The 26516-nt window shown below is 36.0% G+C and overlaps 1 protein-coding gene across 1 annotated transcript; it reads left to right on the plus strand.

Moving 5' to 3' along the window:
• The first annotated feature begins 24844 nt into the window (after positions 1 to 24844).
• Positions 24845 to 25612, plus strand: LOC145248722 (uncharacterized). Its single transcript, XM_080110372.1, has one exon. The coding sequence runs from the start codon at positions 24845 to 24847 to the stop codon at positions 25610 to 25612; it is 768 nt and encodes a 255-aa protein (XP_079966498.1).
• The last annotated feature ends 904 nt before the right edge of the window (positions 25613 to 26516 follow it).

Below are 26516 nucleotides of genomic sequence, written 5' to 3' on the forward strand. Positions count from 1 at the left end.
GGCTCAGCTGAGCACTTGTCATGAAAATAACGATAAATCAGAGAGGCTCGCAACGTCTTTTTAGAAAGGTTGTAATTGTAATTAATTTGTGGAAGTCAATTTTTCAGTCCTCCTCTGTGAACAAACTAGATTTTCTTTGTGAATCATTAATACTTGTCTCGTGTAAATAATTAATTTTTGGTGAATTTTGACCAAAAAAAGAAACAAGAAATGTTTAATATTTGCAAAATGATTTAGATTTGTAAGTATTTGACCTGATTGAAGAAAACTTTTGCTGGATCACTTTTTTCAGTTAATTAATCATAAGATCATGCTAAATTTCGTGAAAAACGAATGAACCACTTTTGAGAACATCGAAAGACGAATGGAATAATAAAATCATAGAATAATAAAATATCGGACTAGCGGAATAACAAAATAACGAAATAAAACGGATAACAGAATAAAATAATCTTATTAACAGAATAATGGAATAACTAAATAACGTAATTTAAAAAATCTAACCAACAGAATAACGGAATAACGAAATTAAGAATCTGATTAATGAAATAATGGAATAACGAAATAACCGAAATAAAGAATTCTAATTATCAGAATAAAAGGGCTAACAGAATAACGAAATATTGAATAACAGAATAACGGAGTAACGGAATAAAACATCGAACTAACGAATAACGGAGTTACGAAATATTGCTTACAGGATGACGGGATAAGAGAATAACGATATGAATACAGGATGACGGAATGGGGGAACAACAATTTAACAAAATAATCAAACAATGTAATAACGAAATAACGGAATAATATAATAACGAAATAATAGATTAATTTTAAAACTAACAGAATAATAAAATAGAATATAATGGAATAATAGAATGACGGAATAACAATAACGAACTAACAAAATAATGGAATAATAGAAAATTAAGTAATGAAATAAGGAATAGTGACAGGATTTTTTAGTCCTCTCCGATTAACTAACCCGACGGCAACAGGCAACATTGGAAGAAAGATTGAATCTTAAAGAGAAGACTTCGTTCCACACACGTACAAGGACTCGCTATACGTAACATATATAGATACATAGAGAGTCACACACGGACAATCCAAAAGCTTGCTACACATCTGCTTTCGTTTGGTTTCCTTCGGTGGTCTTTGTATTGCTAATCAAAGCATTTTCTCGCTTTGAACTTCATAACGTTTTGCTTTTAATAACAGTGCAAAGTTTCTACTGTTGAATCACTTTCAAGTGTTATTTCTCTCTCTCTCTCTCTCTCTCTCTCTCTCTCTCTCTCTCTCTCTCTCTCTCTCTCTCTCTCTATTTATCTAGCTAGCTACCTATCTACCTTCCACATACACACACATACATACACACACATACATACACGCGTATGCACACACTCACCATCTGACCTAAGTTCTGATACGATGGGCGCGACGGAAGGAAGCCTTGCCAGCGAAGACGATATTTTTTTAGTTAAAAAAACAAAAATGTTTTTCTTTGTTTAACAAACATCTGGCGAATTTGTCATTGATCTGATCTGTTACACATTTTTTTTTTTTACCGCGCTTGCTTTTTTCCGATTTCTAATTGCTAATCGTCACAATTATTACATCTGGATCATCACTAATCCAGACCTTAAAAAAATGTCTATGTTTATAGTGAAGTCAATGCTAAGTGCAAACTATAATCCCTTGGGGTAAGTCTGTTCTAGTATGGAAAACAGATAGCGTTGGGATAATTAATCGAAATCGGGTATCGGAAAAATTGGAACTTTCCGAAGTATCGGAATCGGTATCGGAATTGGAAAAAAAATAGCTTAATTTCCGATTTTCAAAACGATTCTTAAATTAAGTTTTAAACAATGAAAAAAAAAAAGAAAAAAATTGGTTTTCTTCTTTTTTTTTCATTGTTTAAAACTTTATTTTCCATGACAAGTACTAATGATAAAATTATAAATATTTATTGTTTTTACCAGTAAAACTAAAATCTGTATATCATAACAAATTTAATTAAAAATGGCACTGGGATAAATGCAAACATGGCACAGGTAAAATAGCACGAACGGATAAATATGAAAAATGGCACAAATGAAAAATATAGATGAAAATCTCACAATGAGTTTATCAAATTAGTATTTTAATAAATTTATTAAATTTAATAAATTTATTAAATTTATTAAATTTAATAAATTACAATTACAACCTTTCTAAAGAGACGTTGCGAGCCTGTCTCTGCTTTATCGTTAGTTATTTCGTTTTTAATAAATGTATTAAATTCATTAAATTTATTAAATTTATTAAATTCATTAAATTCATTCAGTTTATTAAATTTATTAGATAAAGATCAATTTGTATCATGTACGTCATCACCCCTCGATGTACTTTTTTATGGTTATTTTATTGTAGTTTTTATTTTTTTTCGAAAATTCATGCGCACATTACCTGGGTTTTTAAGTAATCCAAAAATTTACAAAAACAACATCTCTATAACTAAATATATAGGACTTTGAAAAAATATCAGAATTGGAAATTCTACCGGAATCGGTAATTGCATCGGAATTGCTCAAAGTATTAGAATCGTTCTATCACTGGAAACAGAATTAAGCACAAGAATTCTTTATACTAACGGGTCAGCTCTTCTCATGGCCCGGGATAGACTCGAGGATATAGGTTTTAAAAAATGTTGATTAGACGATGGACGCCACGACAAGAGGATCGGAAACAATGTGTGGAATAGGCAGAAGATTTCTTAAAAATTGATTATTAAAAAAGACGACTCGACAAGTATTTGTTTACATTAGGCTTGAAGATGATCATGTTGTGGTCGAGTGAGAAGCAACCTTATGGTATTTTACTTCACAGACGTTCAAGGAAAGAATCTTTGTTTATGGAAATTCCGTTTGGGTTTTAGTAAAAAGAGAAAGAAAAAAGTGTATTTCGTTGTTGTTGACAGGAGAGTTCTTATTGTGGGTGTTTTACGGGGGGATTCGAGCTCAGTCGAGCATCTATCATGAAAATAGCGATACAGTAAAGAGAGGCAGAGGCTGTACCTTTTCACCGCTGCACGATGTATCCATTTTTGCTATCTATGGGATAAATAAAAGGTTCTGTCAAAAAGTTTCGTATAGATTCCCAAGTTTGACAGAAAAGTTTTCCGTGTTTGACAAGATGCACATGAAGAAGGTCGAAAGTAAGATCGGTCGAAACGTTGCTAGAATGGCATCCAAGATGAGACTAATGGTCAAATAATCGAAATAATAGAAATTATCAACTTCATTTCGAAAATTCTGAAATATGTTTGTTTCGATTTGAAGTTATATTGTTTCTGCTTGTTTCTATACTTGTTGGACTTTTTCTAAATAAAATCCCTACAGAATGAAAATTGCCAAAATATGTGTTCAGTGTGCTGTGTTGCGTTTCATCAAATATTGTATTACATAATATTTTTTTAAATGAAAAACGCTCCAGACAAAACATGTAGTCACGATGTAAGGAGTTATAAAAAAACACTCTATGATAAAAAAAAAAAAAACTAGCCAAAGATAAGTGTTAGATGGATAGATTTGGACCCAAGAAATAGTAATTTTTATCCCTTTGTCAGAAACATGGCTCATGGAATGCTAGGGCTAAAGAAGGAAATAATGAAAGCACACTTTTCTTAATAGCCGGATTGAACTTACAATAGAAATGATTGACCTTTCATACAAATCCATCTTTTTTATCAGCTATTGGCAGCATTACAAATATGCTAACAGTGAACGCCGACATTTGCTAACACCGACTATTTTTATATAAGGAAAGCCCGAAGTCCGGTGAGGAGAATAATGAACGGATTATTATTATTATTATTAGTAGTAGTAGTAGTAGTAGTAGTAGTAGTAGTAGTAGTAGTAGTAGTAGTAATATTGCTGTTGTTGTTGTTGTTGTTATTATCATTGGTTCACAGGGAACTTTCACACAGGTCATAAAGGATCTCTCCTTGAAAACAACCTGTGGTGTTGCCTGGAAGCTAGGTGACAAGTCTCCTCAGTTTTCCAGTACTCTCCACCTCTTCATATCATTTGCAAATGAATTTGCATTATCGCAACAGCCGCTTGCCATTGATTTCTCGCTAGCAGCGGCCAATGGCCTCCACTGGAATTTGAGTAGTAATAAGCCCCCCCCCCAAGGGCTCAGTTCTCTTCACACTTTTCCAGCGGAGGTCTGGTTAGTGCTCCCTCCTCGGTCTTTCAATCCTCCTTGACGCTCCTCTGCTATTTGGCATCATTCTTTTGCGGGCGGGGGGTGGGGGGGCGATGATTGGTTAATGGGAGGGGATGGGGGACTTATGGGTATACATCTTCTATGTTCTTGGTTCCATGTAACGCTTCTTCATGTGTTGTCTCTTCATTAGCTCGTGTAGCCCGTGCCTGTGGCTTATGTGTATAAGTCTCCACATTCAAGAGTTTTCCTTAATATTTCAGCTTTTTTCATTATCGTTATTCGTTGTATCTTTTCAGCCATTCCTCTGATTCCAATTTCTCCCATTCTTTTTTCAAAGTTTTTCGGCATTGTTCCAAGTTCTCCTACTATTATAGGTACTATTATGATTTTTTTTTTTTTTTCATCCATATTCCTTTCAGCTCTCTGGCCAGTTCGGTGTATTTACTCCGTTTCTCCTTTTCTTTGATATTTATCCTGCGTTCATCTGTATCACAAACGACATTATCAGTGAGTGTTAACTAACAATAACCACGGCAACCGAGAGTAAGAAGAAGGCCTGTTAACTGAAAAATGTCTGCAGGAAATGTAGGTAAGATTTTTTAGCTGTCATTACTATATGAGGGCCATTTAAAAAAGAGCAATAAAAAAATTTTTAAAAGAAAAAGGAACACAGTTCGATTACTACTTTAACTGAACTTTATTCAATATAAAATATAAACATTATCTATGTAAAATTAAGTAATTTTAAAGCAATATACAATTTAATGCTAGTAAAACTGAATTATGAATTTAGGGAACAAATAATTAAAGAAACATTGAAAATATTTTTTGGCCTTCGGAACAAGATCAGTGTAGTATCTGTTTTGATGCTACACTTTACCTTTTCTGTCCTCGGTCAGTGGAGGAGAAATCTTTCATGGGTGAGATTATTTTTGTTCCTATCCAGAGTGCCTCTTATTGGGAGCTGGATTTTGCCCGCAAGATTATATGTTGAAATATTAAAATATCTATTACTTTAAATACAGAAATTGTATTTAAAGTTTTGGTTTTCTGTTCTTCTATGTCCATTCCTCCCCCTCCCCCATGTTTTTCATCAAAATGTGTAGCGTATTAGTTGTCTCACAGGCCATCATCATTGATCGCTCACTGGCAGTAACCTGTGGTGTTCCCTGGAGACCAAGTGACAACAAGTCTTCCAAGATTTCCAGTGTTCTCCACCTCTTGACCACATGTGCAGATGAGTGCATGTTATCGCAACAGCCGTTGTCATTGATTTCTCGTTGGCATCGGCCATGGGTGTTTCCTGGGGTTTGGGTGACAAAATGCTTCCCCAAGGTATCAGATTTGAACTGCACATTTCTGGTGGAGATTTGGTCAGTACTCTCTCACCTCGGTCTTTCCATCCTCCCTGACCCTTCACAACTAGTTGGTGTGGTGTGGTGTGGTGTGGTGTGGTGCCAGTCGATGTCATTTACACCAGTTTTTTTACTACTACTACTATTATTATTATTATTATTATTATTATTATTATTATTATTATAATAATAATAATAATAATAATAATAATAATAATAATAATAATAATAATAAAAAAGGTTCTTGTGCAGTGTACGCACATGTATTTTAAATATTATTTTCAAGTTAAATTAAATTTTGGGTTTGTATAACCGTACACAGATTCGAAAAAGTTTTCAAAAATCAAATATATACCAAATAAATGTTATCAAAGGCAAGATAAGTTACTTTTCTACCTAACTGGATATGTTTTTAGGGTTTTGTATTATTATACACATAGATTCGAAAAAGTGGTCAAAAATCAAATATATACCAAAAAATATTATCAAAGGCAAGATAAGTTACTCTTTTACCTATCTGGAAAGGTTTTTAGTGGTTTTACTCACTTCAAAACGTGTAATCGCTTCGAAAATCATACAATGTTTATCGATATATTTTAAAAAGAAAAATGTCTGCGTGTTAGGTAGAAAAGTAACTTATCTTGCCTTTGACAACATTTACTTGTTATATATTTGTTTTTTGACAACTTTTTCGAATCTATGTGTACAGTAAAACAAACCCGTCATGTAAATTATTTACAGTTAAAATGTTATAAAAAGCAAAAACTTGAAATTTTAAATATATTTCAAAGAAATAAATTAGGCCCGGTGCTAAAATATTGATAATTCACCGATCGTGAAAAAAAAAACTGCCAACAAAACTTGCTTACTTTAAAATATTTGAAAATACTACGTGAAAAGTTTTATTTATCATTAAAAGAACGGACTGAAAAATATTATATAAAACTTGTTTGTTTTGCTGTAAATAAAATGAATAAATAAAATGAAATATTCGACTTTCTCCGATAAAAAATAAACGTTCAAACACGAGTGACTTACGACATTTTGATCAAAATCATCCCAAATGTGCAATTATAATAATTATTATCCGAATGGAGAATTGTTCTTTCTCTTAAGAACATACATGGACAATTGGTAACACATATTGGTAACCATATTTTTTATGCCTGTTAGCATGACCACGTGGTTGAATACCGAAAGCTGTCTATACCTACAACTTAATCAGGAAGTGACGTTACGCTGTCATATGCATCGGCCTTCTTTACTCTCGGTAGCCATGCAATAACACGTGATAATCCATGGTGTCTGAATAACAAGTTGTCAATATTTCCATCACTTTCAGCGTCTTTTGATGACTGTTACAAATAATTTGGGTTTATAACAACAACTGTTTACCATTGATTTCTCGTTGGCAACAATCTTTGGTCTTCTCTTGAATCTGAGTTGTAATGAGCATTCTCAAGGTTCCAGTACTCTCCATGCCCTTGCAGTGGAGATATGTTTGGTGTTCTCCTTCCTCGATTTTTCACTTCTCTTTAATCTTCATGTCCATTTTGTGGGGTGCTAGCACATGTATGCATGTGTTGCTTTTGCAGAGGGTATGTCAGTTTATGAGATTTTGTGACAATATTGGCAGTTTAGAAAAACAAAAAAAAGAAGGTTATCATGCCATGGAGACAAATATCGAAATTCAGACCCTGGAAAAGTAAGAAAAGGTTGAAAAAAAGAAAGAAAAGGTTGAAAGGAAAGTAGAAAGAAGAATAGGGCTGAAACTGTTAATAGTTCGTAGAAGGTTGTAAAAAAATAGATTGATAAGAGGTATTCCGGGTTTCTCAAAGAAGACGTTGAATTATTTTCTTGGCCATAAACCCTAAGTGGAGTTTGGCAATAAATTGACTTTCCCGAAAATTTGGGAATTGCGAAATTGATTTTAGGCAACAACCCGAAATAATGACTCTTTGTTGGGTATGTTAGGCCTCTTCAGGCCGGGTGGTCTTTTTTACGTCTCCGAGGATATAGCTGTCAGTTTCGTTTTTTGTTGTCATCATAAACTGAATTATGAATTTGACGATATCAAGAATAAGACGCCCTTAACTGGGTTCCCCAAAACGTATCAAGCAGGTGAATGGTTTATCAAGAAGACTGAGGAGGTTACACACGTGCGCGCGCACTTCCATTTAATAAAATATAACCGTTAACTCCTTTTTGTGGTTGAGACTCATAAGGGTTTGAACAGATAAAGCGCATTTATGATTTCGTGGGCCAAAAATGGGAAGGAGAACAGTCATATTCAAAGGAGCAGGAAGAGGTAGAAAATAACTGAAGAAGAAAAAAAGACAGGCGAACCAAAAAGTCTGTTGGTCACTCGTGGTCTGATAATGTGTCCGCCAGAGTAAAGAATTGAAGAATATTACCGATAATGTATTATTGAGGATTGGAGGTGAAATTCTATTGGTAAGAAGGGTGGAATTATGGCTCCGGGTTCTCAATATAACACAGTGAGCCAGAAAAAGTCAGTCAGAGAGTGTCAAAAGATAGAGAGAAAGGTCCAACTGGACTGGGCCGAGAAATTTTGCTTTGCTTCCCACTGGATTGCACGTTGTTGAAAGTCTGACCCCAGAACTTAGGGTTTGTGACTGAACTTAAAAATTGATAGACTGGCTTTGCTTTGTCCCTACTGGACCGCGCGTTGTTGAAAATCTGACCCTCGAACCTAGGGTTTATGACTGAACTTGAAAACCACCCAGACCACTTTTCTCCCCATTGGACTGCTCGATGTTGAAAGGCTGCCCCGCAGACTTAGGGTTAATGACTAAACTTGATAATTGCTCAGACTGACCAAAGAGTGACGTCCTCACACGAATATTAAGGGCCTAAGTTGAGACTTGTGAGAAATCAGAGTGTATGACTTGTTTCTACGAATAATTATTGTTACGTTATCCAAAAAAACAATCGTCGAATTTTTTTGGGTTGTTTGTTTTGGCTTAAATTACCTCTGCTCCCTAGTGATACAGACCTTGGCGACAGTGCCGGGTGATTTGCCCTTTTGATCTTTCACAACATTGAGGAAGAAATAGTTCGCCAGAGTGACCGCTGAGCACCAATGGATCAATTTAAGTTTAGGCACGGATAAAGAGGGGGGTGATTTATAGTGTTTCAATTAGACGAGTGTTTATCGTGAACGTTTGGCGAGGGGGGGCACAGATTGGAGCTCGGTTTACTTTTTATTCTGCTCTTTTGTGGTCAGTACGAAGAGTAATAGTTAACTTTTTTTAATATTTTGTGCGCCCCAAAAAAGGCACATTGTCACTTAAACATAAGAAGCTATTGTGATTAAGGCCAGATTTATATGGGATTTGTAGCAATATATAGATGTAGAAGTTGTTCACTTCAAATTTAAACTTCTGTATATTGAGTCGAGGAACAGGAAGCAGACAAGTAGTGTAAAGAAAGAGGTTTTACAGCATCTGAGGACATCTGCAGTGAAAGGGTGCGATTTTGCTAAAAATCTCGTTGATTTGGAACATTTAGGTTGATGTGGTATAAGGTCACCAAGTTCATTGCAGCACATTCCGTTGAAAAATTTGTACAACAAGAACGAAGACGTCACATTGCAGTGATGGACAAGGACTGCAACTTGATTAACAGAGCGAGACCTATTAAGTTAAAGATTGCTTTATTATTATTATTATCATTATTATTATTATTATTATTATTATTGTTGTTGTTGTTGTTGTTGTTGTTCTTGTTCTTGTTGTAGTGTCGAAGAGGGAGAACGTAATGATTGGAACACCAGTCCAATTTTTCCGAGCTTTATAAATATTGATGAAGTATATCTTCTTCTCACAAATGTATTATTTTACTCACTTTTTGGAGTGGAGGACATTAAATTGGGAATATTGCTACTGACATAATGGAGTAGTTTGATAGAATTCAGATTGGGAGGAGTGTTGGTGTGAACTGGGCAGTAATAGGTTTGTTCACGTTACATTTAAATGTCTTCATGCTTATATGGTCTGGAAAACAGGAAACAAGGTGAGAATTAAAAAGCAAGCGGTTCGAGGAAAGAAGCTGCCAGAGTCAAAAAATATTGAGGCATATATTGACATCGACATCCAAGAGATTTTGCTGCTAGTCGAGTTAGGGTCGGGAGTATTTAGGTTAGGAGGGCTGCAGTGAGTTCATCGGAGCACATTCTGTGGGAGTGCTTGTAAAAACGAGGAGAGGGATGCAACTACGGTGATGCGACAGGGGAAAACAGTGTAAGACAAATTAGGTTAGACTTTTTCCTTATCATTTTACCGGGTGCCGGACATTAATCCACCGAGAGGCCCTTTTAAAATTCTAACCGTATCTTTAACTGCAATTGTTTGTATCTTTCTTGGTTCACCGGGTATATTCGCCAGGTAGTTTTTTAAATTCTTTTTTATGAGTCCAGTAACTCTTATAATTACTCGAATGGTGGAAATCTTCCTAAGATTCCAGTTTCTTTTCACGTCGTACATAAAACCATGGCATTTCATCTTTCCCCTCTCAATTCTGTTTGACCCCTCATCAGTAAATACACTAACTTCTATTAAGCTTGCTTCTTTCTCCTTCTTGTTCCATATCACTATGTCACGTTTAATAGCTCTGTATGTAGCTGTAAGAATTGCATCGTCACTTACCGTATATTTCGGCGTATAAGACGATCGTTAAAGTTTTAAAAAATCATCTTTAAAAACAAGTATTTCAAAAGATATTTAAAACCAGTATTTCATAAGATACCGAGTGTTGCAATCTCTAGCCTATGTTAAACAAAGATTAAGATTGCGCAATAATTGCATCAGTTTAAACTCCTAATCCAGCAGACACTCTATCAGAGAGTATTTATTGTCCCTTGATCAAGCTTCTGAGCTTGACCTTTAATCCTGATCTCAAATGGAACATTAAATCTGTTGCCAAGGCCGCTGGAAAAATGGTGGGATCATTCTATCGATCCAGTAGATATCTCACTGCTGATACAATTCTCTACCTAATTGTCCAAATAGTCCAAGGACGGAGTACTGTTCCCACATCTGGGCAGAAGCTGCTAGAAAGGGCTTGTCCTGCCTTGATAGAGTTCAAAATAGACTTCGTAGCCTCGTAGGGGATGTACTTTTCTCTTCCCTGCAACCTCTATTTCACAGAAGAGATGTTGCGAGTTTGTCTCTGCTTTATCGTTATTTTCATGGTAAGTGTTCGACTAAGCTTCAATCTATGGTCCCCCCTCGCTAAACTTTCACAAGAAACACTCGTCTAGCTGAAAACACTATCAAAAATTGCTCCCACTCTTTATCTGTGCCTAAACCTAAACGTAGATTCCATGAACAAAGCTTCTTTCTTAGAAGTGCACACCTGTGGAATTGTCTTCCGTTTTCCTGCTTTTCAGCTGACTACAATATGGTTGTCTTCAAGTCAAGTTCTTGATGAGCCGTTCCACTTAAGTTAACAAATTTACCGAATTTCCATTATTAACGATTACTTATCCTCGAGTGGTCTCAGGGCCTTGATTAGTGGTGGTGCCAATGTAAAAAAAAACTGAAACATCGCCGAGGTAAATAACTGTGCTCAGTAACGAATTCGTATCAAGCCAAGCAAATTGGGCGCAATTTGTTTGAAGCAATCGAAATATACATTTTCTCACACATTCGTTGCTGCTGTAAACTGTTTTTGACTCCTAGTGGAGGGTATGAGACCAATGAATTCGCCAATCGTTTTTATAACCACCGGCTGTGCTAACCAACCAATGAAAACCTTCCAAAGTTACTATAAAAATTGTCGAATTTTGAATTTAATCAGTTCGCTGTTAACTACGTCACTCACTGACCGCATTTGATTCTTGGCCGTCATCTTGGTTACTGCCAATTACACTCAGGATCTGATCTGAACTACACCGCCATCTTTATTCAGCATAATGTCTCAACACTTAACAGGTTATGGGCCCAGTGTAGGAAATAATATTTTTATCTGTTGGTTTTACTACTATTTCGTATGTGTTCTTTTCAGATAAAGCTTTCAATTCGAATATCATAGTTTGTTCCCATTCTTGGCGATTTTCTGAATTAATCGCCTCATAACTTTCCGGTGCGATGTTCAGCGAGTAACAGTAATCCACTGCGTAGTCTTGTATCTTTTCAATTTGTAAGAAGTCTGGCCTTTTTCGCTCCCTTATTGGGTATTGATGTGTCTGGTTAATATTTTCGTTAATAGTTCTGTAATTGTCGTCGTTATTAATATTTTCATTGTGATCGATTAAGATGCTAGGTAATATTTCACGTTTGTCATTCACTGGATCGCCATTTTTTTTAATTTAATGTATCATTGAACTTTACACATCTAACCCTTTTTATGGCATTTTGGGCTGGAAATAGATAAAATACGCTGGACTGTTTTTATCATTACCTACGAAAATACCTTTTTCGCTTTTAGTATTTAGTTTACTGGTATTTTCTATAAATGCAAAACAATCTGAACCAAATATATGCATTCGGTTCATTTTGGGTTTTACACCGCAAAACGCTTCATACGGTGTTTTGCCTAGTCTTGTATTGAACGATCTATCTCTGATATATGCTGCTGCCATTAAAGCGTACGTCCATAAACTATGCTCTAATTTTGATTCGATAAGTAGACATCTTGTCATCTCAAAAAGGGTCCGCCATGCTCTTTCAGCGCGCCATTTTGGAAGGGGAAATACGGCGCAGATTTCTCGTGTTTAATACGGTGGTTAATTAATAAAAGTTAAAAGTCTTTACTAGTACATTCAGTCCCATTGTCAGAGCGAATACATTTTACTGGGCTGTACGGGGCAATATCAGCTAAATATTTCTTAGTAGCGAGGATAGTGTCGGATTTGTTTTTTAGGAAATAAACTATAATTAAACCGGAAAAACCATCAATAAAGGTCAAAACGTACTTTAGATTATTTATTATTTTTATGCTTTCGACTACATTTGCTATTTGCAGTGTCCTAGAATTTTATGCCAGGTTTCCAAGTCGTGACAGACAGTTTTTGAGGGAACCATACTTTTCAAATAATATAGTCGGCCATTTTCTTTAATGTCAAATACAGTTCCATTGGGGTATATCAATTTTGACTTGTTTTGGCCAAACTTTATATTCGCGCCTTGTTTAATTGCAGCCTGCACGGAAAATATGTCTTGCTTAAATGTAGTTATGAACAGAGCATTTTTTAGAATACAGTTACAGATTTCGCCTTTATTATTTTTTAGGGATATTTTAGCATCGCCTCTTTTCAAGACTATATCGTTTATTTGACTACTGTCGGCAAGTTCGACAAAATGACTTTGTGGAGTAAAGTTTGAATCAAAATTAATAAAATCAGATTCCTTGGTGATAACGTGTGCTGTAGCACCACAGTCTACAAGGAGATTTTTACCGTTTGTGGTATTGTCAAAGTTACATGTGAATAGAACTGTACATTCTTCCTCAAAGTTCAACAATTTTTTATGGAGTCCATTTTAGAGCGTTTATATCGACAGTTGAAACTTTTGTGGTTGGGTCATCCACAATTATAACAGATAATTTTATTCTTTTTCTTGGGAAAATTACTTTTGGGGAACACGTTGCAGTGCGGTGCGTAATTTGGTGGTGTCTGTTTTCGAGAAGCATTTTTGAACTTCATAATATTGCTGGAGTTATTATTGTCCACGACCATCCGGTTAGTCTCTTCATAACTGCGCAATGCAACTTTAAATTCACTGAAATTTATAGGTTTGTCTTTTTGCATTATAACAGTTGTGAATGGTTTAAAATCGGCTGGAAGTCCTTTGAGGGTCATTGATATCAACAAGCTATCGCTTATTATTTCATCTGAGTTTTAAGGCATTGGCGGTTGTTTCTGCCCTTATAACATAGTCGCTAATAGTTTCATTTTCGTTCCGTTTCAGAGACGTTAGTTCTGTATATAGTGATAAAATTTTCGGTTTCTCTTTTGATAAATGTTCTCTTAATATGTTCAATGCTTTCCATCCGTCATCCAAGGCGTCTCTTATAATCAGAGACAGCCTTCTATTGTCTGAGCATTGAATTAGTTCTGCAAAAACAGTCATGTTCTTTTTGAGAAATTCGGGATCGTTAGGATTCACTATTGGAGATTGTATCACTTTGTGCAGTTTTCGAATCCTTAGATATCCCAGAAATTTTACCTGCCACAATTCGAATTTATATTCCGATCCGTCAAAAAAAAGACGATGGCTGGGCGCATAAGCTGAACTACGCCGCCATCTTTGTTCAACATAATGTCTCAACACTTAACAGCTGCTCTTTTTTTATTTTATATTCTCTCTATTCCTTCCCAGGCCCTTTCTTTTAATAGGTACGTGCAAAATGAATGCCGCTGCTCAAAATGAATAAAGACTTTCACCCCTCCCTTTACTTAAAAATTCACCAAAAATCAGTAAATTAACCAATTTAAATAAAATTTTCAGTATTTATCAAATGATGGTCACGGAATTCATTGAATCCATTATTTTTATTTAAATCTTAGTTAAAATGTATTATTTTGTTTAAATAAAAAATACCTTTACTAAAGTTATGGTTTTCAGTAGTAAAATAAAATGATTGAATTTTTTATTTTTGCTTTTTTATAAAAATAAAGCATCGTAAAATACAAAAATTAAAAAATATTTAATTTTTACAGAAACATTACGATAAAAGTTCCTAAAGTCTGTATTAATGAATTCGATATAACTCGAGGAAAAATGAATTTCTCGGACTACCGATATTATCATTGAATTAAGCATTGTTTATTTAATATTTTCACACAAAAAATTATAATACCAAAACGTATTTCTATTTTTTTTTTAATTACAGGTTTACATAATTTTTATATGTAAGATTTTAATATTTTCCTTGCTTGAATGAATGTAAAACTTTCGGCGTAACATAATTTTTTATATAATATTGAACAATAATTAAAAAATAATTTAATTTAAAAACAGGAACATAAAAAGAATTAAATTAAAATGGTAAAAATTATACAAACGTTCAGGATAGGAATGTACGGATATACGTCTGGGGAAAAAAGAAAACTAGCACTACCATCACCTATTCCTCCCTTCTAATCACATGACGTCATTTTCACAGTTTTTTGACTGGCTGAAATTTTGGGCTTCCGTATATTCTGTGTTCACAAAATTTTCGTTGGTTGCGCTTTTGCGAACGGCCGAATCATTCGGTTTTTTGTCTAATCAAGCCATTTCTTTTTGTACAAACAAGATGTTTTTTTATTTAATTCAATATCTTAGGATTTTATTTTACTAATTATCTTTAAAATAGTTAGAAAACTAATATTTATCTTTTAAAGGATTTTTATAATGAATTTATTTAAGTTCAACATTTAGCTGAATTGGTTAGCTCGCCGTAAAAACATTTTTCTTAACTTTTTTTTTTTTTCACGTGTACAAATATTTTTTTCCTTTTGGAAATTAAGTTTAGTCTTTTATCTTTCAAATACAATCAAAAAGTAGTCAGAAACCTACAAAAAAATTTATGATAAACCGGCTTTCAAAATTGTCCCCCTATTTTTGCCCGTACCTACCGTTTACATTCCTTCTTCTCTCACTACCTCTCTCTTCCTTTCTCTTTCTTTCTCCGTCACTTTTTTATACATCTCTTTTCTCTTACCACCTCACTCTCGCCCTCTCTTCATCTGCTTCTCTCCATTTCTCTTTTTATTCTTTTCGTTCCTTTTCTTCTACATAGTCTCTTCTCTCATCCCCATTATTCTCTCTCTTTCTTTCTTTCTTTCTTTATTCCTTTCCGTATCCTTTCTTATACATCACTATTTCTCTCACACCTTACCCTTCCTTTCTCTTTATCTCTCTCCCTCTCTCTCCCCCCTCTCCCTCTCCCCCCTCCCTCTCTCCCTCTCTCTTTCTCTCTATCCCTTCTCAACCCTCTTTTTCTCCATCCCCCATTTCTCCTCTTTTCTTTTTCTCTTTTTCTCTATGCCCTTTCATGCTTATTTTCTTCTTAATTTCCTCCCACTCGCCCTCTCTTTCACTTTCATCTTCGCATATGTGTTTAAATGCGTAAATTTCAATCCAACATGGCCGCTGGTCATGAGAATTTCTTCCATGGCGTTCATCGTAATCCCCGCGTCTTTTCTGCCACCATAAAAAGCAGTTGCCAATGAGACATAATATTTGGATCGGATGGCATCTGAATTGCAAATCATGCAAAACAAGCCCCACGGCCATTGCAGTGTTGGACCTTTCAAGGGGCAAGTTTCTTTATCGTTCACGGCTTCAGAATTCATTCCTCTGATCGCATTGCTCCATTCCCCTCTCCTTCTTCCTCATCCTCTCTTTCTCTCTCTCTCTCTCTCTCTCTATCTATCTATCTCTATCTATCTAGTTTTTCTCTCTTTCTATCTCTGTATTCCCCTTCCCTTCTGCTTTATTTATTTCCTTCTGCCCTCTTTCTATATATTTATCTATATTTCTTCCCTTCCCCTTTATTTTCAATACTCTCTCATTCACGCACACACTCACTTCCTTCCTGTTCCTTTCTTTTCATTTCTCCCGCCCCCTCTCTTTTTATCTTTGTTCTCTTTTGTTCCCTTTTGTCTACATTTCTTCCCCTTACCCCGAGCACGCCTCTCTTTCTTTCACTTTATCTCTCTCACTCTATCTCATTTCTCTTTCTCTTTCTCTCTCTCTCTCTCTCTCTCTCTCTCTCTCTCTCTCTCTCTCTCTCTCTCTCTCTCAATCCCTTTATCTACCTAACTATCTATCTCCCTCTCGGAAAAGCAGGTGTGTTATTATTGCTGTATATGTTTGTTTATTACTAAATTGAACCTTTTCGTTTTATAGTCTTATCTCCTCTTCGGGGAATATGAACGCACATCTACATAGGATTGCCAACAACTACAGGTTATCTCTTACGCGCATCCCTATATAAAAGACTCTTGATCTGAACATAATTACGGATACGGCTTCCACATCAAATGTTAATGACGATCCTAAATGCAGCAACCTATGATATCAAACAAAAGTTACACCCTCTTTCAATACTACACGACTGTTTCCGTGTTTACTGTTGCTGTAAATACCCAATAATCCGCTTATATTTGCTTCCAAAAACATGTTTGATATCTCCAGTTTTCTTATTGTATTCTGTTTTTTATGCTTCAATATGTGTGGAACATAAAATGCACATTTTTCTAGTGTCCAAATTTTCTACTCCTCCACTTCCCATCGCAACTGCATGTTTGTAATATTAATCAGTTTCGTGTTTCCGTATTTTTAAAATGAGGAGTGCTAGTTTGTATTATTTAGAGTATTTGGATTGCTGTTCTCATCTTTTTTTTTTTTTTTTTTTTTTACTCATTTTCTCTTCAAACAAGGCGTATTGCTACTCGGGCGTAAAGGGCTATTATTTGAGAAAATGTCTAAAACAAGATTGTGGACAGTTGAGTAGCAAGATGTCTGTTCACATTACATTTAAACTTTTGCATGTTAGTACAGTCAGGGAAGCAGGTAACAGGAACACATTCTGTGGAAGTGGTTGTAAAAACGAGGACAGGGATGCAACTACGGTGATGCGGCAGGGGCAAAGAGTGTAAGACAAATTAGGTTAGACATTTTTCTTATCTTTTTACCGGATCCAGACATTCATTAACCGAGAGATCTTTTTAAGATTCTGACTGTGTTTTTAATTGCAATTCTGAATAAAGAAACTATTAGAATAGAAAGCTAAGAACCTAAACAGTTAAGACGTATGATTTTGCTGCATGTCTGGTCGGTAGGGAGTATGTACGTCGAGGGGGTACAAGTGATATGAGTTCATCAGAACCTATTCCATTAAAGTACTTGTAAAACTGACACAGGGATGCAACGTTGTGGAAATGGGGCAGAAGTTGGATAATGCCCATTAGTGCGTGGTTTATTTCATTTCAAACGCTTTTTTCGACTTTGTCTAAGAGAGTGTGAGACTAGTGGTCAATGCATTAGTCCGGGTGTGGGAATAATACCTCATGCATAGGTGAGTTGTGGTTTCGTAAAGATATAGCATATTTTCTGGTCTGAATACTTTTCTAGCACGTTAGAGGAAGCCCACCTTTTTTGCAGCAGCCTTGACAATGTCTTCAATGTATTTGTTCCAAGTCTCGCGATACACCAGAAGGAAGCTTCACATGCCTACTGGCAGTCACATAGTCCGCAATACATTGTAGTCTACATTACATTGTGGGGAACATACTGTTGAAAATTATTTTTATAGTGGTTTGAATTAAAGTTTAAAATTCAAAAGTCAAGTGCCGTGGGTTAATTGTGCTCTAGACAGAAACATTCCTTTCGAACGCGCCGCTGTCTTATCAAAGAACCTACTGTTGATATTATACGCCAGATCTTTCTGCTTGTGTGGTGATAAAACTTATCAAATGCACTTATAATTTTAGACAGTAGTAGGGTGTTAACTTTAGTTAAAATAGAACTGTTTCTTTTTTAGCCGGTTTTTTTTATTATCGATTTTCAATAGTTATCATAGGCATTCCGTTACGAAACCTATCTAAGAATACTCCTCTCTCTGTACACGTCAAGTACATTTATGTGAAATTTCAAAGAAATCGGTTAAGCCATTCCAAAGTCTGTATGAAACACAGACACAGACACACAGGCAGACACATACACACAGACAAAATGTATTTTAAATATAAGTAGAAATTATATGCATATATATATATATATATACGGCTATATGTCTGTCTGTCCGTCTGTCTGTCTCCATATTTTCAAACTCTATCTTCAGTTGAAATGATAACTAACCGGCCTAAGCGGATAAAAAAAAACAACTCTAACCCTGATTACCATTACTTTTGAAACATATATTGTAATTAGGCCATAATAATGCCTAAAAATATTTGGAAAAAAAATACTACAGTTAGCCATGCAACGATTACATTCGTCGCATTTTGTTGCCGTTGGGAGAGTATAAAAAAGGGGGGTTATCATTCCCACTTACCTCCCTTTAATACACTAACAATCTAAAAATAGGGTCCGTCTAATTAACCAATCAGGGACCCCCGTTTATCGGGTTCGCTTTTAGAACAATAGTCTCTTCCTCTTTTAACCACAGCTCGTCCATGAAGCAACAGGTAGGAAAATTCCTCTCCTAAAATTTTGTGCCTACACGAACATTACAAGAGCCGTCTAATTCTTTGGACGTAAAAGAACTTTATTGTTGGACTTTCTCTAAAGCCGCAAACACAATAAGTTTTGCAAACTTGTAAATTTTATTGTTTTAATAATTAATACTTTTTTCTATACCCTGTTTTGTGTCGTTAGTGAATCCCTTTATTTCAGTCTGCTCCAACGAACTTCGCGGCAAATTTTGGACTACAACCTCCATTTGCCAGTATTTGCTTTATTTTGCAAAACTTAAAAAACGTTTGGCTGCTTGAAAATAAAAAAAAATAAAAAAAGGGAACTAATAGACACATTTAAAAAAAACGAGAAAAGTCAACTTAGAGAGCCCTCTATAAAATTAAACTTATTTCATTGCTTTGTAAAAAAAAGGGGTGTCTTTAAAGAAATAAAATCAACCTGCGTATGAATTACATTTGTTGAAAAAAATTTTTTAACTTATTTCATTGCCTTTGTAAAAAAAAAAGGGGGGTGGGTCTTTAAAGAAAGAAATTCAACTCGCGTGTGAATTACATTTGTAAAAAAAAAAAAACATACATTTTATTTATCACGTTTGTTTAACTAAGACAAACTGCTTCATTTCATGTGCTATTAATTTAAAGGGAAATTGACATCACGTTTTGATTACAAAAAAAATCACTTACCCGAGGAAGCACATTAATAATAAAAATAAAAAAAAAATTTTAAAAATGGAGAAAATCATGGCCTTGAAAGGTGTGAAACTACTCGTGGATTCACGGAACATTTTAAAGGATGATATCATCCTTACTATTGAAATGTTGGAAGAAGGTGAAGGACCGACTAAGAAGACTTACCAGGAAGAATTAGCCATTATCAAAGATATGCAATTAGAGGTTCGTGCCTTAAATAACAAAATTAAGGGACTATGCATCAAGGCAAAGCTTGATTTGAAGGAGTTTGGCTTCGTGGAAAACAGAAGAAGGAAATTAGATTTCGAACTAGCTCCAATGACCGCCTCTCTGTCATAGAAAGAACACGCCCCGCCGGAAAAATCTGAAGCTGCCCAAGTTCCTCTGTTATCGATCCCAAAGTTGCAGTGCGCTACCTTCAGTGGAGTCAACCCCTCTAAGTTTGAATTTAAGATTTTTCTCTCTCAATTTAAAAATTGCACCGATTCCATTAAGTCTGGTAAGACCAAACTGGCCCTTTTAAAATGATATTTGAGCGAATATGCCCTACAGCTGGTCTCTCATCTAACATTAGAAGATGAAAATTACGGTGTGGCTGTGGACTTGCTAACCAAGGAGTTCTTAGATGTCCCCTTCATCATAAACGAAATCTTCAAACAAATCATTTCTGCTTCTCCTCTTTATGAGCCCGATTTTGTGTCTGTGAAGCAATACATTGCTGAAGTGAGGGCAGATTTGTCGGAGTTGAAAACCTCATACCGGATCGATTTTTTTTAAGAAAAGTCTCCTGGATTTATATTGGTCAGTCATATCATGCGTGAAAAATTACCAGCGATTTTGAGAAGGGAAATTAGTCACCGAGTGGGATCAAATTACCCTACTATGTCACAAATTTTTGACAATTACAGTGAGGCTATTCGTGCTCTTTCAAGGAATAAAAAACAATTTCGGTCATCAGAAACACATTTTAAAAAAGACCGGGGACAGGTCAGAGTCCACGAAAAGAAGAATAATGATGCTACTGCCTTGCAGAATTTTGTAACAAGCTCTCCTAAGACTTACTGCAAACTCTGTACTGTACGTGGCCACACCATGCCGGGTTGCACTCAATTTTCTTCCTATGAGGACAGAATTGAGAGATGTAGACAATTGAGATTATGTACAGCGTGTTCCAGTTTTAAACATAAAAGTGAAAACTGCCCTGGACTCCAGACCAAATCACCTCTCTCATGTAAATTATGTTCCTCTAAGGCGCATATTGCTCCATTGTGTGACGGTACCAAAAAGGTAATTTCCCTATTTTCGCACATGCTTGAAAATGACATTCTACTGCATATTGTTACTATTTCCTTGAAATACTGCAACCAGAGGACGACTATAAAGTGCCTTTTGGATACGGGAAGCCAGCGTTCTTATTTCTCTAAAATAATATTAAAAGAGTTAAGGTACCCTGACGAAAATCCTAATACTTCTGACTACCAAATGAAAACTTATTCTGGCATTACCATGAAAACTCTTTAACAGGTTGTACTAGAAGTTAATATAGAACCGGGGAAGCAATTGCCTATTCCTGTCCTGATTGATGAACAATTTAACATACAATTTGAATTTAGTAATTTCAGCAAGGTGAAATCCAACTTGAATAAATTAAACTACAAGTTGGCATTTGCAAGTGATAACTTGACATATCAAAAGCCTTCGACAAGGTATGGCATAAGGGTCTACTTCACAAGATTTCCAGCTACGGTATAACTGGAAATGTTTTCTCAATCATTAAATCATTTCTCTCCGATAGGCTTATAAGAGTAGTGGTAGATGGACAAAAATCGGAGGCCTGCAATATAAATGCTGGAGTCCCTCAGGGGTCAATCCTGGGCCCAACTCTCTTCCTGATCTACATCAATGACCTCCCTAAACACATACTTAAATCATTCGTTGACATCTATGCTGATGACACGACCATCTACAGCAACACATCAAAGGCTGTAAATGACAAAGTTCTCTCTGATTCTCTCTCCTCTGATCTCGAGCACGTGGTTCAGTGGGGGAAGATGTGGCTAGTTACCTTTAATGCATCCAAAACCAAACTCCTATCTTTACATCATCAACGCTCTGATCCCCAGCTGGCATCAATTGTGATGGATGGCTCTCGTCTGGGTGAGGCCCCGTGTTTTGACAAGCTTCTGGGTTTGACCTTTACTCCTGATCTGAAATGGAACACGTTCATCAAGTCTGTTGCCAAGGTCGCTGGAAAGATGGTGGGATCCTTCTACCGCTCCGGAAGATATCTCACTACTGATGCAATTCTCTATCTATATAAAAGCCAAGTACGTCCAAGGATGGAATACTGTTGCCATATCTGGGCAGGAGCTGCCAAAAACAGCCTATCATGCCTTGACAGAGTACAAAATAGACTTCGTGGCTTAGTGGGGGATGCCCTTTTCTCTACCCTGCAACCCCTCTCTCACAGAAGAGACGTTGCGAGCCTATCCTTGTTTTATCGTTATTTTCATGGCAGGTGCTCGTCTGAACTCCAATCCCTGGTCCCCCCTCGCCAATCTTTCACGAAAAACACCCGTCTAGCTGAATCCACTGTGAAAAATTTCCCCCACTCTATATCTGTGCCTAAATCAAAACGCGGATTCCATGAACAAAGCTTCTTTCTTAGAACTGCACGCCTGTGGAACTCTGTTCCGTCTGCCTGCTTCCCTCCGGACTACAACTTGGATGTCTTCAAGTCTAATGTTAACAAATTCCTAATGAACCGCCCCCTTAAGTAAACACTCCATCAAATCTCCACACTAACGTAATGTACTTGCAATAACCCTTATCCCTGAGTGGCTTCCGGGCCTTGATAAGTGGTGATCACTGTGTAAAAAAAAAAAAAAAAAAAAAAACCAGAGTGATACTATTAAAATACTGGGTATCATTGGTATTGATATATTCCAATTCATGACAAGATCCAGGGTCATTGAATGCATGAATGGACACGCCTGGGATTTGCCTCAGGGGATTACACCCTTTGGAAATGTCCAACATTTTTTATATCCTCAGCAGATAACCTCTGTGGGGACTAGCTACAGACTTTGCCGTAATTATCATACAGTAGTTTCGGAATAGGCATACTGTCCTGAGCGGCAGTTAAATTCCATATTAGAACCCAAATCTACATACCCAGATCCATTCCCGGGCATATTTGAAACTTCAAACGTGGAAAGAAACTTGGAGAACATGTTTGCTGTAGACTCAGCTGCTGGCCCTCTTGGAGAGGAACTTGTTAGCGACTACGACAAGGAAAAGGTTGAGACATTTAAGTCGTCCATTGAATTCAAGGACAATTGTTATTTTGTGGATTTACCCTGGCATAAAGACAAGGTCAGTTCAGTTCCTTCCAACCACCAAGTCGCACTTAAAGTGCTAGAAAGAACAATGCTTTCCTTGAGAAAAAGGAATTTGGAGGAAGCGTACACTGACATTTTTCGTCAGCAGGAGTCTGAGGGGATCATTGAAAGAATTGCACTCAACCCTCGAGATTTCCACAAATACATCTGGATACCACACAGACCAGTCTTCATGTTGGACCAACAGGTAACTACCAAAATAAGACCTGTTTTTCATTGTTCTCTCAAAACTGGAGGCGGTTACTCCCTCAATGAAGCATGTTATCCCGGCATAAATATGAATAATATGCTTGAACTTTTACTGTTGTTTGTCACTAACAAATATATCCTATTCGGAGATATAAGGAAAGCCTTTTGATGATAAAACTCAAGTCTGATGAAGACAAAAACAGATTTTGTTTTTTGTAAAGGATGGAGATAACTTGCTATGTTATCGATATTGTACTTTAATATTTGGGTTCAATGCCAGCCCCTTTATTCTAAATTACGTTCTTCGACACCATGTGAATCACTTCCCAAATGATGCATGCACTGAAATGCTGAGGAGAAGATTTTATGTGGACAACTTGTGCATGACAAGCAATTCTCCCGAGGAAATAATTAACCTCTATAAAAATGCGGTACCTCGTTTGCAGAAAGGAAATTTCCAACTGAGATCATGTAATTCGAATTATGAACCCCTGCGAGATATTATGATCAAGGATGACAGAATTGTGCAACATGGTTGTGAATTTGAGAAAGTACTAGGGTATAAATATCACCTTAAAATGGATTATATCAGCATTGCTAACACTTCTGTTCAAAAAAACATTATTTCGAAGAGGGATATTTTGGCCGAGACAGCAAAATTATTTGACCCGTTGTCACCCTGTGCTCCTGTCACTGTTAAGGCTAAGATTCTTCTCTGAAAAATTATGGCTACTCAAAATTGAGTTGGGATGAGAAGGTACTAGACGAAGTGGTGACAGGTTGGTCGAATTTGGCCGAAGATCTTTCTGGTTTGAGTGATTTGGTTTTCATCTTTGTCGCTGTGGATGCACAAGTTGTATTGTCATGGGTTTTGTCGGACAATATTAAAACAAAAAGTTTATATACCAGAAACAGAATCAGAGACATTCGAAATATGAAAGAGAGGTTGATTAAAGAATTTGGAGTAAACATTCATTACAAATATGTATTCTCTGCTGACAACCCGGCAGATCTTCTCTCTCGAGGAATCACTCTGGAAAAATTTAAAGAGAGATTTGACCACTGGATTTACGGGCCTTCTTGGCTGGTTGAGGAGACTGAAAGATGGCCTACAAATACTTTAAGTTGTCTAAGTTCTGAAAACAAATGCCATGCGGAAAATGTTTTCCATAACACATAAAGTGAAATAATAAAGGAACCATTGATCCCTTATGAAAGGTTTTCGAACTTTGATAAGCTGTGTCGCTCTACTGCCTACATATTCAAATTTGTCAGAGGATGCAAGTGAACAAAAGAACAGTCTGATTCTATCCAAACTGCCAAGATTTACCTGATAAAAATGATGCAACTGGAAACATTTAATAAAGAAATTGCATATCTAAGAGATCCTCTTAATAAGGATATTCCCTTACTTGTTAAGAATCTTAATGTTTTTATGGATTCTGACGGCATCTTAAGAGTGGATGGGCGAATTGCTAATTCTTCTAGGTACGATTATAATTTGATCTACCCCATTTTAATTGCCAAACAGCACCCTCTTACAAAGTTAATAATCTTGGATAGCCATCTTCGATGCTAACACTTAGGCATAGGCACAACAGTGGCTAAATTAAGACTATCTGGATATTGGGTTCCTTAAGCGAGACAGTCTGTAAAAACAGTGATTTCTGATTGCATGACCTGCAGAAAATTCAATAGCCTTGCCTTCAAATACCCCAAATTGACTAATTTACCTAAACACAGGGTTAAGTTGATAAATCAATTTCAATACACTGGAATCGATTATACAGGACACATTTGGGTAAAAAGAGATGGGAAGTCTCATAAAAATTTATCTATTGATTTTTACATGCATGAATGTGAGAGCGATTCACATCGAACTTGTGCCTGATATGAGCACGCAAGCCTTCATACAAGCATTGATACGCTTTTCTAACCTTTATGGAACACCCACCCACATATACAGTGACAATGCTCGTGCATTTGATGCAGCCTTAGGTGGTGATGTAATTAGACATCACATCAGCAACAATGAATTTAGTAAGTCATTTACTAAATCCGCCATCAAACTCATTAAAATACCCTTATACTCCCTTTGGATTGGACGTACATGGGAAAGGATGATTAGAGTGATTAAATCCTGCCTATTTAAAACGCTGGGGCTCTCCAAAACTGATTATTTTAACCTTCTTACCCTCCTATCTGATATCCAAAGGGCAGTTAACTCAAGACCCCTGACTTACAGATGTTCTACAGATGTGGATCTAATCCCCCTAATACCCAACTGTTTCATTCATCCAAACATAAACTCCGAGCTTTCCTTCCATTCCGATTCACCCAGTTTTGTTGAGACAGAACCTAACTCCAGATCTCTGCTTGTGACTGCCTTGGAAAACAGAGAAGAGTTGAGGGCAAAATTCAAGGACCTTTGGCACGACGAGTATTTGCTAAGTTTGAGGGAATCTTGCAAGGACTTACATGAAACTGAATTTCAAAATAAAATTAAGGTCAATGACGTGATCCTTATTAAAAATCCGGCCAAGCCCAGACCTTTCTGGAAGCTGGCAGAGTTGTGGAACTTTTCAGTGGCAACGACGGCAAAGTTCGTTCTGCCCGAATAACTGACTAGCAGTAATTATTACTTATATTACTATACTGATGATTACATAAGCAAAAACACAAATGTCTGTAAGTATAATATTATATATATATACTAGCAAAAGTACCCGTCGTTGACTGGGTTCAAAAACAGTCTACAGAAAATGGACTCTGATTTATGAAAGTATGATAGGTTATGAAAAGGAAGGGTTGTAAAGAGATAGCTTCGAATTCGAGGGTATCAAAACCAAAGCAAAATATGATGAAAGTAAAAATAAAATAGATAAACCCCATAATTTATTATACTATACCTGTTCACACTGAAACACTGATCACAATATTCTGTGGATCTATATTACAAAACCTTCTTAAACTTTGTAATATATTTCCATTTTATGGAGGTCAGGCACGAACGAACACCCCATAATTTTATTATACCCTATTTCTTCAAACTGAAACATAATTATCAAAGTATATTTACGAAGATAGATATGAAAAGTCTTTATTAAAATCTGTGCCTATTTCCATTCTATGGAGGCCAGGCGCGAACGCAGACCCCACAATTTTATTATACCATCCGTATTTAAGTTAAAACATACGTATCCAAGTATTCTTATGTACATCTATATCAAAAACACTTGTAAACGTTTTTTTTTTAATTTTTAATTTTCTATTTCTATACTTTGTAGACCAGGTGTAAACGCAGACCCCACAATTTTAATGAACCACCGTTCTGCAGGATCAAACATACCCATTCCTGTGTCTCGATACATCTTCTATCATTATATGTAATCAGTTTTTTTTTTTAAATAGTCAACCATATAAGAGCCTATTCGTGACCAGATACACACACACACACACACACATTCAGCTTATATATATATATATATATATATATATATATATATATATATATATATATATATA

This window comes from Euprymna scolopes, chromosome 27, assembly GCF_053919585.1.
Source record: "Euprymna scolopes isolate OS-2025 chromosome 27, ASM5391958v1, whole genome shotgun sequence".
Taxonomy (NCBI): domain Eukaryota; kingdom Metazoa; phylum Mollusca; class Cephalopoda; order Sepiida; family Sepiolidae; genus Euprymna; species Euprymna scolopes.

Coding starts and splice junctions, on each gene's coding strand:
- LOC145248722 (XM_080110372.1), top strand. CDS start 24,845: ATGAATGTGAGAGCGATTCACATCGAACTTGTGCCTGATATGAGCACG.